The following is a 16,277-nucleotide window of genomic DNA, read 5'->3' as shown; positions in this document are numbered from 1 at the left end:
CTAAACCTTACTCTCATCCTCCACGTCTTACATGTACTCTTGCTCCTCTCCTTCTCAGATTGTTTCCATCTATTGTTCGTATCATCATTCAGTCACCTGTGCCACTTGTGCACTCTGAACTGACTCATATTTTATACAGTTGGTTTGATCACATCATTAGAAACAAGTGTGAACAATTTTGAATCGTTGTGTGTAAACGATGACAAGTGTGCTTTAATTGTGTTTAACTTTTGCCGATTATGTTTAGCATTTTGCAGCACAAATGCATCATAGTGTGATAAGTGTTTAAGTGAATGAGAATGTGTTTAGAGTTTTGCAAAAAAGAGTGCATGAGATTTGCAAATAGAACCTAACTGCCTGAACGTGTTTAAGGTTTAGCAGAAAGAGTCCTAGTGAGAAAGCTAGTGAGAATTTGGTTCAGAGAATGGGGTTTAGTGTTTTAGCAATTCAGAAAAACTGTATTAACAATAATATCAGAAAGATACACACACATTAGAACAAGAGTAAAAATGAAAATATAACTAAATAAGTAAACATAATAATAAAAATAAAATAAATCATAATCATACAGTCATACAATCATCCAATCATTTTACAATCGTAAAAGTTACAACTTATTGATGAATATTTCTATAAGATTGGATGTTTTAAAGCTTTTCTATATTGGAGGAGATTCTTTGAAGTGATGAGTAAATCAGAAGTGAATTGGGGTTATCCTCACCAAGGGCTGCCATATGGGTTGTTTTTTAATCCACGTCTTGAAACTCACAGTTCATGACACAAAAACATTTTACCCATAAGAAAACAATGACCTATAAGAAACATGTATCAAAGTATTAATATAACTGTACATAAGACCGGGGCTGCCATTGTTTGAGTTCAACTCAATTTCAGAGAATTTCCACGGCGGATTCTAAATAGATTATCGCAATCTCACATTGTTCCGTTATAATGAGTGAAGCTCTTGTTTACATTAAGTCCACACTTTGTTACAATGAGAGGATTCTCGAGCATGCAGGGGGGAAAAATCCATCGTTCAAAGCAAAGGTGAGTGAATTCTGATTCTAATAGCCAATCACACGTGTTCAATGAATCAACAGATATGTCTGTGATTGGCTACATTGTTGTAAATAGAAAATGTTGACGCTTTCCAGAGCGCAAACACAAATGTGCACAGGAGCCTTTACCAAATCTGTTTCGCCAATATTATTACAGTATTCCAGTTCGCCAGCAGTGTTGGGGAAAGTTACTTTTAAAAGTAATGCATTACAATATTGCGTTACTCCATAAAAAAGTAACTAATTACGTTACTTAGTTACTTTTTATGGAAAGTAATGTGTTACGTTACTGTTACGTTACTTTTGCGTTAATTTTAAAATCCGGACAGGGCTTGCTTGTTTGTTTTTAAAATAAAAAAATTATATTTTTGGCAAATATAAAAGCCTTTTCATACCAAAAGTGAAATGTCCGTACAGTAGAATGCAGAAGAAGAAATTTTAACACACTTCAGCAATAAAAAAACTCACACAAATGTTTGTCTAGAGTAATTTTTGCTTATTAGTATGGTTGAACTGGATCATCGAAGGTCAGAAGCAAATACATTGGTTAATAGAATGGGATTAAATACATAAAGGATATGTGTTGTTTAACATTTAATTATTGCAGGTTTGCGTCATATTCTGAGTTGCATTATTTTTATTCATTTTGAGGAATACTGAATCTGTGTTTTTTTTTTGTGAGTGAGATGAATTAATGCATATTTATATTTATTTTAGAAATACAGTAACATCTGATTTCTCTCAACATGGGGACAGGAGAGGTGTCAGTCAATAAATTGGAAAAAAAGTAATGCGTTACTTTACTAGTTACTTGAAAAAAGTAATCTGATTATGTAACTCGCGTTACTTGTAATGCGTTACCCCCAACACTGTTCGCCAGTATTATTACAGTTTTGACTGAGCGTGCTTTTGACTGACTGCATGAGAAAAGTGTCAAGATAGATAGATAGACAGATAGGTTGATAGATAGATAGACTGTGGATCATAGCATAGTGGGGCATACAACTTGATAAGAATGTTTTGTTTAAAAAATCAAACAAGAGTTTTGTCTGACATCTGGACACGCTAGTTAATGTCATGATGACTGGTACTGTGTTTTTATTATAAAATTATGTAAAATAACTGTTGCAGTACTTCAAAACGAACAACTTTTCACCACAAGAATAGAATGTCTCCATGTTTTTGAGCAAAGTTACATTCCTCTACAATCTGTGCATCAACTCCCACCCTGTTGTCTCATTTGAAATATAATAAATAAACGATTGCTAGGTTTAGGTTTTTGTCTAAGAAACAAAAGGAGTGAAGAGTGCACATGTAAAACTATTTCTGATAAGGAATGTATCAGCTCAGCAGCTTGTGAGATCATTTAAATTGCAAGGATGTTTAGCGTGCCCAAATGACTGGTGGAAAGTGGACACTTATCAGAAAAAGAAAAGCCAACCCCAGTATTTTCAGCATTCTTAACATTTTCCTTCTCTTTCTAATTTGGTCTTTTGGAGCCCAGTCAGTGTGGTTCATGCCCATAGAATTACACAAAGCTGGAAAGATGAAGGACAGTACAAACACGTGTCTGGAAGATACATTTTTGCAATTCATTCCTGCACCTGCATACACACATATATCCCTACATGCACCATAAATACAAAATAATAAAAGCATTTATGTATAACTGGATAACTATAGTGGTCCAAGTGAATACTTCTCATATTTTTGTACTCTAATTTTCATAAGTAAAAGCTTAGAGAGAAATGCAAAACAGATCTTTCTAAAGCGGTCTGATGTGTTTATAAAAATACCATCTAAGTATCTAAGTATCATATCACAAGTACTCGGCCGCCGACATATGGCCTCAATAAAGCAGTCAAAAACCCTCCCAGCAATTTGAATGAATTAGATATTTGCATGCCTGTTCTAGTTGCAATGTCCTCCAACTGTGGTTTTTACTACATACCAAACTTCCTACTGTTACCTTTGCCGTCGGCCTGGTTTATAACTGGAGAGGAACAATATAGATGCTTCTTCTACTTTCCTTTCATTATTTTGAGCCCTCCAGATTCATACCTCCTGCAAATACATCACAGCTTTGCCAGGAGTGGGTGTCAATTAACATTCCTGGTCTTGGTCTGTCATGGCATTGTAAATCTTATATACTTCACCTCCTTTTTTTCCATGAACACACACCCCTCTTCCTACCGGGATGAAAAGAAAGATGAGGAGAACGATATGTCTTTGAGGGCTTTGGCATAACCTGTCTGCAACTTGCCCTTCGTTTTGTCTTTCAGATTTATAGGTAGTGCAAAGTTTACTAGATTTACTCGCAGCTAAATCTCGAACTCAAAGAATATGGGATCTTTCATTTAAGAACAGTGATTAAACCTGACATAAAAGCCACAGCTTTGGAGCAAGATAGTATTCCTGCATAACGTGCACTGATGGTCGGGATGGAATACATTTGGATCATTAGATAAATGAAGACTGTTTTCTCTGTGATGTGTCTTCCAGCTCACAGCGTTCACAAATTTCCTGATCTTCAAGGGTCATGCCAGCATGACCACAAACACTGCCCTTGGGAATTCCATGAATTCCCTGTGGAACATCATGTGGGTTTGTGAATATGATTTTATACAGGATCAGGCAAATCAAACCAAGGGCTAGTCAAAACACAAAATACCTCATTCCTACTCCCCTTATTTTTTCTAAGTAGGCTATAAGTCAAGTATACTTAAATGTCATTTTAAGTATATTTCTGAGAAGTACATAAAGCCCATTTCTGAGAAGTACATAAAAAGTAGACAAAGTATACTTTCCTATTTTTTAGTTTAAAAGTAGTATACTAATAGCACACTTCAATAAACTTATTTTTCGTAAGGGTCTCTATCACACACACACACCTACATACATTGTGTAGAAATACACAAACATTTATTCTTAAAAGTTTATATTCATCTTGCATACAAGCATACTAAACTTTGCTAACTTTTTGGAAAGTAGCAAAACATTGAAATAATTGCATCTATAAAAGTAATGTCCTTAAAGGGACATTTCACTCAAAAATGAAAATTCTGTCATCATCACACAAACATGTTGTTCTAAACCTGTATGTATATATATATATATATATATATAGAACAGACCATTTAGGTTTCCATTGACTTCTATTGTATATACCAAAAAATAAGTTAGTAAATGATGACAGAATTTTCACGTTTGTATCAACTGTCTCTTTAAATACATGACTAATAGATTAGACTAACAGAAAAAATATATATGTTTTTTTTTTTGGTATGGTATGGTATGGTATGGCTTGATGGTATTCCTATTTACAGCATTATCGTTCTCTTTAAGATTAAAAAGAATTAGCATTAATTGAGGGTTAGCATCATCATATGTGCTTGACCTCAAGAAAAACACTATATATATATTGCTCGTCTTTTTCAGGTTCTCTGTATAAGCACACAAAAGACTGTAGTGAACTATAAGCCAAAACCAATAATAAACCATTAGATGAAAATACAGAACGCTATCAGTATCACAGTACTGCCATCAAGTGGCTGTTACGGACACTACCACTGTAGGTCACTGACCTTCAACTAAATGTTACACTTGATTTCATGCGTTTCTAATTTCAAAGGCATTCTTAAAATGATCAAATATGTTAACCAACACCAGTGAGCAATATGACAAACTATACATGATAGGCAAGTATAACAAGTGTTAAACTGTAAGTGAATGAAAATCAGAGCAAAGCCAAAGAACAACAAAAAAACAGCAACAGGCAGAGAGTGAATGACCATTTAATGATCTGCAAAGGTGTTAACAAACAAAATTAATTTTACATCTTTAAATGTCCTCATAGAGGAACCGCAAAATACACTCAAAATTATGAAATAAGATAAATCAGACAAAATTTTAAGATCAGCGCTATCCGTTTACTCTTCCTTTAGGCATTTTGATATTTTAAATTTGTATATCAAAAATGTAAGTGCCTTCAAAATGACCATGAGAGAATTTGTAGTAACCCAAAGAAACTGCAAAACTAAGACTCATGGTTTACTTTCTGCATCGGCTTTCTTTACATACTTTTTTGTCTTACAAAACAAAGACAGAGAAAAATGAAACACAAAATGAAAATGATTATTTACAGCTTGGCTCAAGGAGACACCAATCAAGAACGGAGACCAAAAAAGCCGGTCTCTATCATGTCTCCTGACAGCTTTGTACATATTTTCATTGTTTTTTTCCCCCTCTTTACAAAGTATATTTACCACTTGCATTGCACTGTTCCTGTTGGACATTCAGAGGTATGTTAAAAAAAAACAAGAAAGAAACAGTGGAAAACAGAATTTAACACTTCGGGGGTCCTAAGGACAGTGTCAAGATCCCCCCAATAGTTACTGACATGAAAATAAAAAAAGGAGGTAGGGGACAAAAAGCATAAAACAAGGCAATGTAAAAGCAGACCTTAAAGATCAAGTGACAAATACAAAGTCAAGTATGAAAATAAAACTTGAATCTCAATTCATTTAGTTTTCTCCATTTAAAAATTATGGCACAGGATGTATTTCAAAAACGTCAACAAAATAAAAATCTGAAATGATACTCGAGTGGTAACTGACAGTTCAATTTCACAGTTGACGGCAAGAGGCTGTCAATCTTGTTATGCTTGTCAACTGCTTTGAAAGTCTTTAAATATACATCATATTTACAACCAGGCCTTCGCCCGATTCACTTTGCAAGTATTAAGAGGAAAGCGAAAAAAAGTATTCATACAATCCCCAATTGAGGCATCAAGTGTAAACTGTACAACTCACAATGCTCCCACATTTGATCCCTTTCGGAGATAACAAGGACTATATTGAGAGCTATTTCTACAAATAACATGGAAGTAACTTGTTTACTTATGATTGAACAGTAGCTGCTTTATATTACATTATTATTTTTGTGTTTTTATAAAATGTGTCAAAGGAATTCAATTGAACTACTTTGACTTGATAACATTTTTAGTCTCTACCACAAAAACGGCTGGTGAATGAAGCATGTCCAAGTAATAAAGTAAAATTACAATTTCAATAACCAAATTTGTACAAACTTGTTTTTCTTCTTTTTTTTTTGATTTTCATAACATAGTGCAATGATTGGTCTGATTATTCTTCAGAAAAGAAATCTTAATCAATAAAACGTTTCTTAACCACATGTCCTAATAATCCCAAAGATCTTCAGTGTTTTAAAAACCATAGATACAAATCTCCAAAAGAAGAAAAAGAAAAGAAAAAAAAAATGATCAGAGAATTGATCGTTGTAAATAGCTCCATTTATCTCGATGTACTATAAGGTGATACACAGTTAAACGGACGCGGCAATGAGTCAATGGATTAAAAGGTTGGTAAAAGAACAACAAAAAAAAAAGAGTGAATACATGGCCAAAAAGGAGTAAACTTGACTAACATCGAGGTGCTTTCCAGAGTACAAAAACAAAAAAAAAATTTAAGTCTCAAAGGCTGGTGTTGGCATGTTGGTGTGGGAAGCTAGGATCTCCCTCTTATACAGAAGCTATAACAATCATAAGATGTGGAGAGATACTGGAGATGCTATTGAGAAGGTCTGGAGCAAGATGAGACAAGTGGCTTTCAGAAAACTCGCAAGGAGGGAAAATCTGGACAACATAGGCTGGCTACAAGGAAGAAAATTATTTGTTAGAGGAATGTACAATTTTAAGTCAGCAGATGGCTAAAATATTTATTTTCACATATGGAAGCATCTAATCTTTAATGAGTGGTTAGACATCAGCATCTTGCCAAGCTATTTTCTTCCAGGAAAAGTCTGTACTGCACATGATTATAACTGTCACTGTAATTTTCATTCTTGAGAGGACTAACCTGATTTGAGCCTGGGTTTGGGACATTGATAATTCCAGCAGCTTGTTTTGCTTGCAGGTAAGTGATGAAACCAGTTTTAAGAGCATGGGTCTGGTTGTGGACATCCTCTTGGTCCAGTCCACAAGGCAATGCCAGCAGAAGGCAGTATTCATTTTCAGCCTAGGAAAAAAAGTTTTTTCTTTAAATTCCCAATACTGTCCTGACATTTCAGTAGATTTTGTTTTGCTTAGTTTTGATAGATATGGATAAATTTGATTTAACGTGGTTTGAGAAAGGGCTATAAAAGTAGACAGGATGCTTACAGTCATACGTCTTGCAACTCCCTCAAGTTGTGAGGCCTCTAAGCGCATTCTCTGGGCAATGCGAAGAAAGGCACCTCCTTCTGGTGGCGGCAGTGACCGGTGAGCCAGAACATTGTTACCAGACACAAAGTGCAGCTGTACTGCTGCAGTGTCATTCTTAAGTGCCAGGTGACCTTGCCAAATAATTGGGTATTTCTGCTTAAAGGAAGACAAAAACTCTGTTACAACCTAAAGAATGTTTTCTATTGAATTTCTGATGGAATTTAAAAACAAATAGAAAACATAATAAAAAAAAGTTTACAAACCGTTAACAACTGCACCATATCAACAGACCGAAGTCCTGTGTGGTCAAGTTTAAAGTCTGATCGCATCGGAGAACTGGCTAAAGATGGAGGTGGCATCTGGTTAGGTCCCTTCTGCACGGAGATAGGCAACTCCAATTTGGGTGTTATAGTCACTGGAGAAGTGTAAGAGGGGGAGCCAGTCTCACCCTGAACTCGTGATATGCGAGACAAATCCATGGAGCTTGGGTGTCGAATGTGAGAACAGTCAAGTTTTGATTCTCCATAACTTCCCACAGACTCAATGGAGGAGACAGTGGGAACCTTGTGTCTCTGACCATGATCAATTTGTGAGACCTGATGAAGAATGTACATCTTAAATCAAGACAAGATTTATAATTAAAAAAAAAAAAAAAACTTTCCTGGCTAATGATTAACTGTAATACACAAATTAGGATTGTAGAGCACAAAACAAACTCTCACCTGTGACGCAGCTATTCCACGATTAGCCAAGTTAATTCCAATTACTGAATGACTTGGATACTGAGGATGGAAGCCACGCATTTCTCTGTAGTATTCAGACATGGAGCTTGCATTTCCAGAATGAATCAACTGAACTCCTTGAGGAGATACCATCACAGAGCCAGGTGGGTGTCCTATTATCCTATTGTCAGAATGAGGGGAGGGTGGCATCTTAAGCTCCATTGCTTTTGGTGCATCCCTCACAGTCTGTGGAGCGTTCTTTACCACAGGGGAGACTTTAGAAGTAGTAGATGATATGTGTGAAGGCGACTGCATTGCCTCTGGTGTTCGAGTTTGGCGACTTTCAACAACGCCTGGATGGTCACTCAAATGCTGGTGCACAAGTAGATGCACATCTCTGGCATACTGATCTAGACACAATGCTCTGTGATGCAGACCTTTGAATTCGGGCTGCATTACTATGCTTTCCGGTTGTATCTGTGGTGCAGAAGCTCTACGAAGTCCTTGAGGGAGACTCTGCAGATCATCATTGCTTGTCCCAACAACATGACCATCAACAGATGAACTTGCATGTGACTTCAGTACATCTCTGATCACTGCAGGCTGAGGAGTCATGGAGCGCTGTGGAGGTGCAGATCGAGGTGATAATAGATTTTCTGAACGGATTCCATAACCTATTCCAGATAATGATGGAGTACTGGCTCTGACATCTCCTTGGGACAAATGACCTATAGGCACAGATTGGGTGACACTATGAGGGGGCATGATCACCGACTGCTCAGCATGGTGTTTATTTGACACATACTGAGATATAGGACCAGCTGGTCCCAAAACAACCGAGCTGGTAGGAGGACAAAGTTTTGGAAAGGGTGACGTGGAATGGCCTGATGCCCTTAGAGAATGTGAATCTTGCTTGGGTTGTAAGACCACCCTTTCATGTGCAGTACTTGGACTTAGGATGTGATTGCCTGCCAAAGATGGGTGGTGTGGACTTAAAACTGTTTTAACATTGAAAAAACTTGGTTTTATCTCAGCTTTCATTGAAACCGTTTCAGTTGCTCCATTTTTCTTAATATGCTGCTGCTGTGTAATTGACTGACCATACCTCAGAAGTTGAGGATGGCTTGTGGATTGCTGGAAGGTTTTCACAGAACCTGCTTGTAGAGCAGTATGGTAGGATGGTTCAGATTTTTCAGAGCTAAGACTTTCCTGATTAATTGAGGAAATAACAGGCTGAGCACTGAATGTTTGGCCAGCTAATACTACCCCTGCGTGTCCATAACCTGTAGGTGTCTGTGATCCTTTTGGGGTAGAGGGGTGAGATGGTGGTTCTTGTTTTATCTGTGATTTTGTTACAGACTGCTGAAACTCTATATCCATGGCACTGGCTGGTGGGATTTGACTTATTTTAGCAATGATCCGCTGTGGTCCCTCTGTCTTTTGTCCAGAATAACTCAAAACTACCACACCTTCGGATGTATTGACCCTCAAACCAGTACTTGACCCTGTGTTACAATGTGTGCTTTCGACAACAGGGCGCCCAACACTTCCGGCATCATCAGAGGGGTTAAGCCCCTGATACCTGCTATTTTCATTCAAGCCTGTACGATACTTCTGCTTGGGTAAGGACATACCAGGGCTACGGTTGCTTAACGAGATGCGAGGAGTGTCCTCAAAATCAAAGGGCATAGGGATCCGACTAATTACTGAAGTAGCGGTGGAAGTTATAGCCAGTTTTTCCTTTAGGATCTGTGGTGACTCACATTGTTGCAGAGTAGGTGGCTGGGTTGGTGCTGTACGGGGTACAAGTTGAGTTACAGGGCTAGGTCTGTCTTCGGGTAGAGAAGTCTTTAAAGGCAGCACAGCCTCAACTGAATTTTTATTATCAGACATCCGTGGATCTGCTAATGTGGTAGTGAACTGCATACTTGGGACAGCATTGCTATTTGAAGCAGACACATACTTCGGTTCCATTAGAATCTTTCGCAGTGTGCTGGAGCTTGGGTCAATATCAGAGGCCTTTGTGTCAGGGGGCATGGGGGGATTTGCTGGGGGTTCCCCAACTCCTGGTGTAGACAGTGCCAAACTAACTTGTGGTTTCGGTGGAATTCCTTTCTCCTCTGTTCTAGTGTTCCACTCAGGGGGCGTGAGAGGAGTCTTGGATGATGCAGGTGAATTCAGGCAAGTTGTAGGTGAAGTAAGGGCAGGTGCTACTAGTTCAGGAGATGGCTGTTTTGTCCTTAAATAAGAAGGACTGTTATTCCCAGAGTGGAAGGCAGATTCTTGAGGTTCAGGCTGGTCAACAGCAGGCTGTTCTGCCTCTTTTGGTGTGTCACAAGTCACTGTAGCTTCATGTTTACATGCAGCAGCAACTGTAACCACAGCTGCTGCAGCTGCTGAAGTTGCTGCCTTAGGGTTGGCAGTTTGAATCTCTTCTGGGATAGATTCTGGAAGTTTGACAATAGTGGATTCAGGTTCCAGCACTGCATCATCAGTGAGATCTAATTTTCTGTTCAAAGAAACCTTCCGTCCTCTGGATTTCTTTGGTGTTTTTGGTCGTGCTCTTCCTCCTTTTTTGGCTGCCTCTGATAATGGAGACTCTGTGAGTGAAGTATCTGTGTTACTTGTTTGAGACGATTTAGAATCTGGAACCATAACTCTACCTTGTTCAGATTTTACAATAGTCTTTACAGTTAAGTCCATCTCAGGTTCAATAACCTCACTTGATACTGGCAAAACAAGCGTCTCTGGGGTGGGAAGGAGGGCTGTATATGTTGTTGGAGCAGAGAATCCATCTGCACCCCCTGATATATCCTCAGCAGTAATGGAATCAATTGCAGCAGCCAGTTCAGTTTCACTTGCTGGATTGGCAGGCTTTTCTACTTCTGCATCATTTGCACGTTGTACTATAACTGGTGATGTTAGGGTAGCTGGTTCAGCATGAGGCTCTTTGTAAGGTGCAGGATGCTGTTCATCTGCAAGTCTTGAAATATTCTCCACTGCCCTTTCCAGTTCCATTTGACGGGCAAGCAAGGCAGCCACAGGATCAGTAGGAGGCTCCATTTCTGAAAGAGTCTCCTCCTTTTCCTCAGGACTGTGAACATCTTCCTCTTTGTGGTAAATTGGGATGTTTGAGTCTTTGTTTACTATTGGTGTGGTTTTGGTTTTCAAAGGCCCTTCCAAACTTACAACTTTGTTATCACCTGAATGAAGGGCATCCTCAACTGTATCCACAGTGAGATTACCAACATTGACAGACTTATCATCAGGTATCAATTTGGTGTTCCGGGTTGACCTTGATGCCTTGACTTTCTTCTGCTCTAATGCCTGTGTTTTTTCTACAGAAGTGATTTCTATATTGTTATCTGTTGATTTTTCTTCAGCAGGATGTGTAAGTCCCTTTTCTCTTTTAGATATGTTATGTTGTTTGGTATCTTGTGACAATTGTCCAACTTGCATTGAAGTTTCATCTTTGGAATCATTCTGGTGATCTAGGGCAGGTGACACATCAACCGCTGCTGTGTCTGACTGAATGGGTTCTGGGCTACTTGAAACTTTGTCCAATTTCAATGTTTTTCTAATTTGACCTGCTCTTATTGGTGAAGACTGCCCCTTTTGGGATCGCAGAGAGCACCAAGTCTCTGCTGTTTTAGATATTTCTCCACTTGTTGACTCCTTATTTTCAGTATCTTCACTCTCAGAATTTTTTATCTGATCTCCTTTAACTGGAGACATATCATCGCCTTTTTTGCGAGTCTTGGGTGGACGACCTCTCTTGCCAGGTGTGGTTACCATATGTTGTGTTGCAGCCTCCTTATCGCTACAGCGCTTACGGGTTGAACGAGGAGGTTCTGTAATTTCTTTTCCTGGTTGTTGAGAAGCCTCATCCTCATGGGGTGTTGCATAGACAGATCGCACATTCCGTCTCTGCCGTGTTTTGCCATGGCTTGTGTTTGATTCAAGGCCCTGATCTGAATCTGTTGCATGAACTGGAGATTTTGCCGAGTTTTTGGGGTCAGCAATAAGTTTTGTAGAGTCTCCTCTGGGAGATGAGGATCTTTTCAGCTTTTCTTTATCAATGCGTTCACTCTTTCGTGTAGCTGGTTTCTCATTAGCAACCTGAGGGATTGGTGTTGGTGAGACAGTTTTTACCTTTTTACTCTTGGGTTGTTGATGTAGTGGCTGTACCTGTTCAACCTCAGGTTCTGTTTCTGGCAGCTCCACATCCAGTGGGGATGCAACCTTGTGAAGAGAAGTATAAACAGGTTCTGTTTTTGTTTGTGAAAGCTCTGCGATCTCTTGAGGTTGACTGGGCTTTGAAAATGTTGCAGAAGATGCCTGAAAAGGATCACATTCTGGCTCAACATTACTTAGAGATGCAGCAGGAGTAAGATGTTTGACATCGATATCCAGTTCAACAGGTGGGTTTACAGCTCTTATGGACTCGCTCAGCTTTTCATTAAGTTCTTTGACAGTTACATCATCTTTTATCATGGGTTCAGTGGGCATAGCACTCACTGTAACAGCTGTGTTCCCCTCCTTTAGGCTAATTGATGGCAGAGAATCTACTGAAGCATCTTCTGACTGCTCATTCACTATTTCCGGACCATCTTTGTTTGTTAATGTAGAGGGCAAAACTGGCTTGTCATGCTGCACAGAAGCTTCTGATACTTTAGACCAAGACATTGGTGATGTTGTAGCTGAAATATGACTAACTGCTAACTCTTGGGAAATTTCTGATACATTGGGGGAAGGCCCAAACTCTTCATCCAATGTCTTTTCCTCCTCCTCCTCCTCAGTTAGACTAAATCTTTCCGAAACGGGCAGCTGTTGGTTCTTATCTCTTTGCTGAAGTTCTAAAAAACGACTATGAAAAAGTACTCTTGGTTCTTGAGAGAGGTCTGATCCTCCTGCTCCAACTTGTTCCCCTTGGGAATCACTTGTAATACTATCTCTACCAACTCTAACTTCAGGGTCATTATTTTTCCACTCAAGGTGCTGAAGTCGCCTTGAGTCCTGTTCAAAGATAGAGCTATGAAGGAAGCGTGACGCAAAGAGCTCTTGTCGTTCTTGTTCATCAGGCTTGGCATCCTTCTTTTTATCATCAAGCTTTCCATCAGAATCAGAGCGAATTTTCTTTTTTTTCATGTACCAAGAAGGAATTGGCCTTGGAGTGGGTTCAGACTTCTCTTTGTCTGTGCTATTCCGAAAGCTTTTGAATTGTGAGTCATGACCAAGGAAAGACCAATTTTCTTCTCTAGATGAGGACAGTGACTTAGCACGCTCAAGCAAAGCTTTGGTGTCTGGTGTTATGGTCTTATCCAATGCAAATTCATAGAACTTGTTCTTTTCAAGTGACTCAGAAGACTTCACATCTGAAAGCCTCTCTTCATGCTCTCTTTTGAAAGAGTTTGGCTTTAGTGAAAGGTGTCTGCTTTCACTATCTTCATCAGAGTCTGTCTGAACCTCCCCGGGTTCTAATTCACGTTCTGGACGTTTTCGGATACTTTCCCGTTTAACAATGCTGGTGGGGAAACTCATTTCTCCTCTCAATGTGCCCTGCCTAATATTACTCTCCCAACAGAACTCCTCTTCTGTGACTGATGTTTTCACTTTCAAAATATCTGTATGCGATGAAAGCCCTTGGCGCGCTGCGTTGCCAATATTGTATTTTGATACATCAAAATGCAAGCAATTTTTATTCATTGCCACAGGTGAATCTGGCTCTTTTTCCAGCAATTGTGATAAATCCTCAGCAAAGGGTGTCCCTGGAAGTGAATCAAGTCTCCTTTCAGGTTCATCATTTATCTGTCTGAACCGCTGATAATCTCTCTGTCTTTTATTGCCAAAATCAAATTCAAATGGTCCTGACTTCTTTCGCTTGCTGGGTGGTGAATCGCCAGTTACATCTTGAGGTGGTTTTCCTATCTCATGCACAAGACTTCGATGCTCAACGTCCTCTGCATCAGTGCTGGGTGTGCTTTCAGTTTTATCAGATTTATCATACTCTAGCAATTGCTGATGTAGGCGACGGTTCTGTTCCATTTGTTTTCTGCAACTCTGCGAGTGATCAATGTCTGAGAGCAAACTTTCCTTACTTTCAGAATCTCTTTCTAGCCTTGAGGAGAGTATGTGGTAGCTAATTAAGTGCTGCTGTTCTTGGTCTCTTGAAAATTCCATATCTATACTTCCATCATCAGAGTCTGCAAGACTGAAACTTGGTTGACTTTGAGCTCCAACAGTACTGGTCTTTTGATCAAGGCTATCTAAAGGATCTGTTGCCTCCTCAGTTGGTTCCCCAAGTCGAGCCTGAAGGTCTAGACTGAGGCCTACTGACATTACAGTGTCTAGCTCTTCTTTTGTAGTACTAACAGTAATCATCCTCTCTAGCTTAATTTTTTCTCTTTTATACGCTTCTTTTCGTTGCATCTTTTTATCATAATCAATGTCTTTCAGCAATGATTCATCAATAATTCTCCTTAACTTCACTTCATCCTCCTCCTGACTTATCTTCCTTAAATTGTCAGCCTTTCCAGAAGTTTCTTCAAAGCGCCTCTTCCGTGCAGCCAAGCGGTCGGCATCCACAGAAGAGCTAGTGTCAAATGCAAAATCAGTTTTGAAATATTTTTTGTTTTTCACTTTTCCCTCTTTATCCACAACCTCAACTTGACTAGCCAAGCCTTTCTCCTTGAGATGTTTTCCATACTTAAAGAAATCTCTAGCCTGAGTCTCTATGCGGAAAGGCATACTTTTGTGATCAGCAGAGGGTGGGGTGGTTGGAGACCGAACAGGGTCACTCCCAACCTTTGTTTTTTGTTTCTCACTGAGGATACTGTCTATTAACTTCCCTTCCTTCTCCTTTACTCTTGTCAGCTGGACAACACAAGGTGGCAGATCAAGTTTTCCTTTTCCAGAGTAGTCTTTGTTCAACGATTTGCTGGATTTACCTCGCAGAGTTAAGATAGCGTCTGGGCTGGTGTCCCTGTCAAGTTCAATGTCTGGCTCTGATGATGGAACAGTAGGGGATGCAAGTTTCAATTTCCTCAGCTTTTGCTTCTCAGTCCTGTCCTTGTCACCTTTTTCCTTACGTCCAGCACGTCTGTCTTTTTCTCCTCCATTTCCACGCTCTGCCTCAAAAATGGATTTGTCTTTCTCTGATTTATCACTCCTATTGTGCCTCTCCAAACAAATTTTATCTGGCATTTCAAGTCGTGGTGGAGAAAGTGAGCTGCAGCTGCCACTTCGCTCAGATGAGCGGCTGTAAACACGATGTTCAGAGTCACTGGGAGGATGTTCGGAAAGGGATGGGGAGGCAGCAGGACTAGCAGGACGACGTAGATGGGATGGGCTTTGATTGTGTTCAATTGCTCGTCGACCGTGGTCTAGTTCACGATCCGTTTCAAATCGCTCTCTTTCCCTTTCACGCTCTCTTTGTAAGTAGCTGTACTTCCGAATATCCTGCTCATATGGGTCTCTATAATCCCTGTATTCACGGGGGTCATCATAGTATCGTGGGTCATAATAATCTCCTTGATAAGGATCCCATTCTGAATAAAACTCTCGACTTCTGGCAGAATATTTCCGACGTGGATCCTCTGTGTAGGAACCTGGGGAACGCACACTCTCATAGTATGCCCATTCAGCTGTGAACTCATGATATGGCGGTCGGTGCTCATCTCTGCAAAAAAACAAAAACTAAATTAATGAAAATGAAAGGATGATTCTACAAAATAAAATAGGTGTTATCATACAACATCTCACCTTCGTTCATTTATGATTTCATAGAAATCTCTTATGTCTTGTCCAGATGCCTGCATTGAACGGTAAAAAGTCATCTGGCTTTCCTGGTTGGCAAAGTCAACCTACAAACAAATTTAATTAACAGTGTTAGACAAACAAACAGTTGGTTTGTCAGTGGGACAATTCGCATTATATTACAGACCTTTATTTTATTTCCTCCAATTTTCCAACCCTTTGTTTCCTTGACAGCGGCCTGTGCATACTCTATATTATTATACAAGATGAGGGCCATTCCTTTTAGTCGGTCGAACACAACCTAAATAAATAAAACATTTTTATATATATATATATATATATATATATATACTATTAAGTTCCACTAATAGTTGCACTATTAAGTCTAACATTCTCTGACTTATCAACTTAAGTTAAAGGGGTCATATGATGCTGCTAAAAAGAACATTATTTGGTGTAATGAAATGTTTATGCGGTTTAAAGTAAAAAAAACACATTATTTTCCACATACTGTACATTATT

General features: G+C 39.2%; 1 protein-coding gene across 1 annotated transcript in view; it reads right to left on the bottom strand.

The window, feature by feature from the left end:
- Positions 1–5,301: 5,301 nt before the first annotated feature.
- LOC107591084 (msx2-interacting protein-like) overlaps positions 5,302–16,277 on the bottom strand; it is a 37,871-nt gene continuing 26,895 nt past the window's right edge. Inside the window, exons 9-15 of the mRNA XM_016280092.1 lie at positions 15,943–16,056; positions 15,762–15,862; positions 8,001–15,678; positions 7,542–7,874; positions 7,237–7,431; positions 6,935–7,093; positions 5,302–6,729 (exon numbers count right to left, since the gene is read on the bottom strand). Of these exons, the coding sequence (XP_016135578.1) occupies positions 6,598–6,729; positions 6,935–7,093; positions 7,237–7,431; positions 7,542–7,874; positions 8,001–15,678; positions 15,762–15,862; positions 15,943–16,056 (8,712 nt within the window). The 3' untranslated portion in view covers positions 5,302–6,597. The remainder of the gene's footprint in view (positions 6,730–6,934; positions 7,094–7,236; positions 7,432–7,541; positions 7,875–8,000; positions 15,679–15,761; positions 15,863–15,942; positions 16,057–16,277) is intronic.

This window comes from Sinocyclocheilus grahami, unplaced genomic scaffold (genome assembly GCF_001515645.1).
Source record: "Sinocyclocheilus grahami isolate Dianchi unplaced genomic scaffold, SAMN03320097.WGS_v1.1 scaffold137.1, whole genome shotgun sequence".
NCBI classification, from domain to species: Eukaryota; Metazoa; Chordata; class Actinopteri; order Cypriniformes; family Cyprinidae; genus Sinocyclocheilus; species Sinocyclocheilus grahami.
This window is presented reverse-complemented; position numbering and strand designations above follow the sequence as displayed.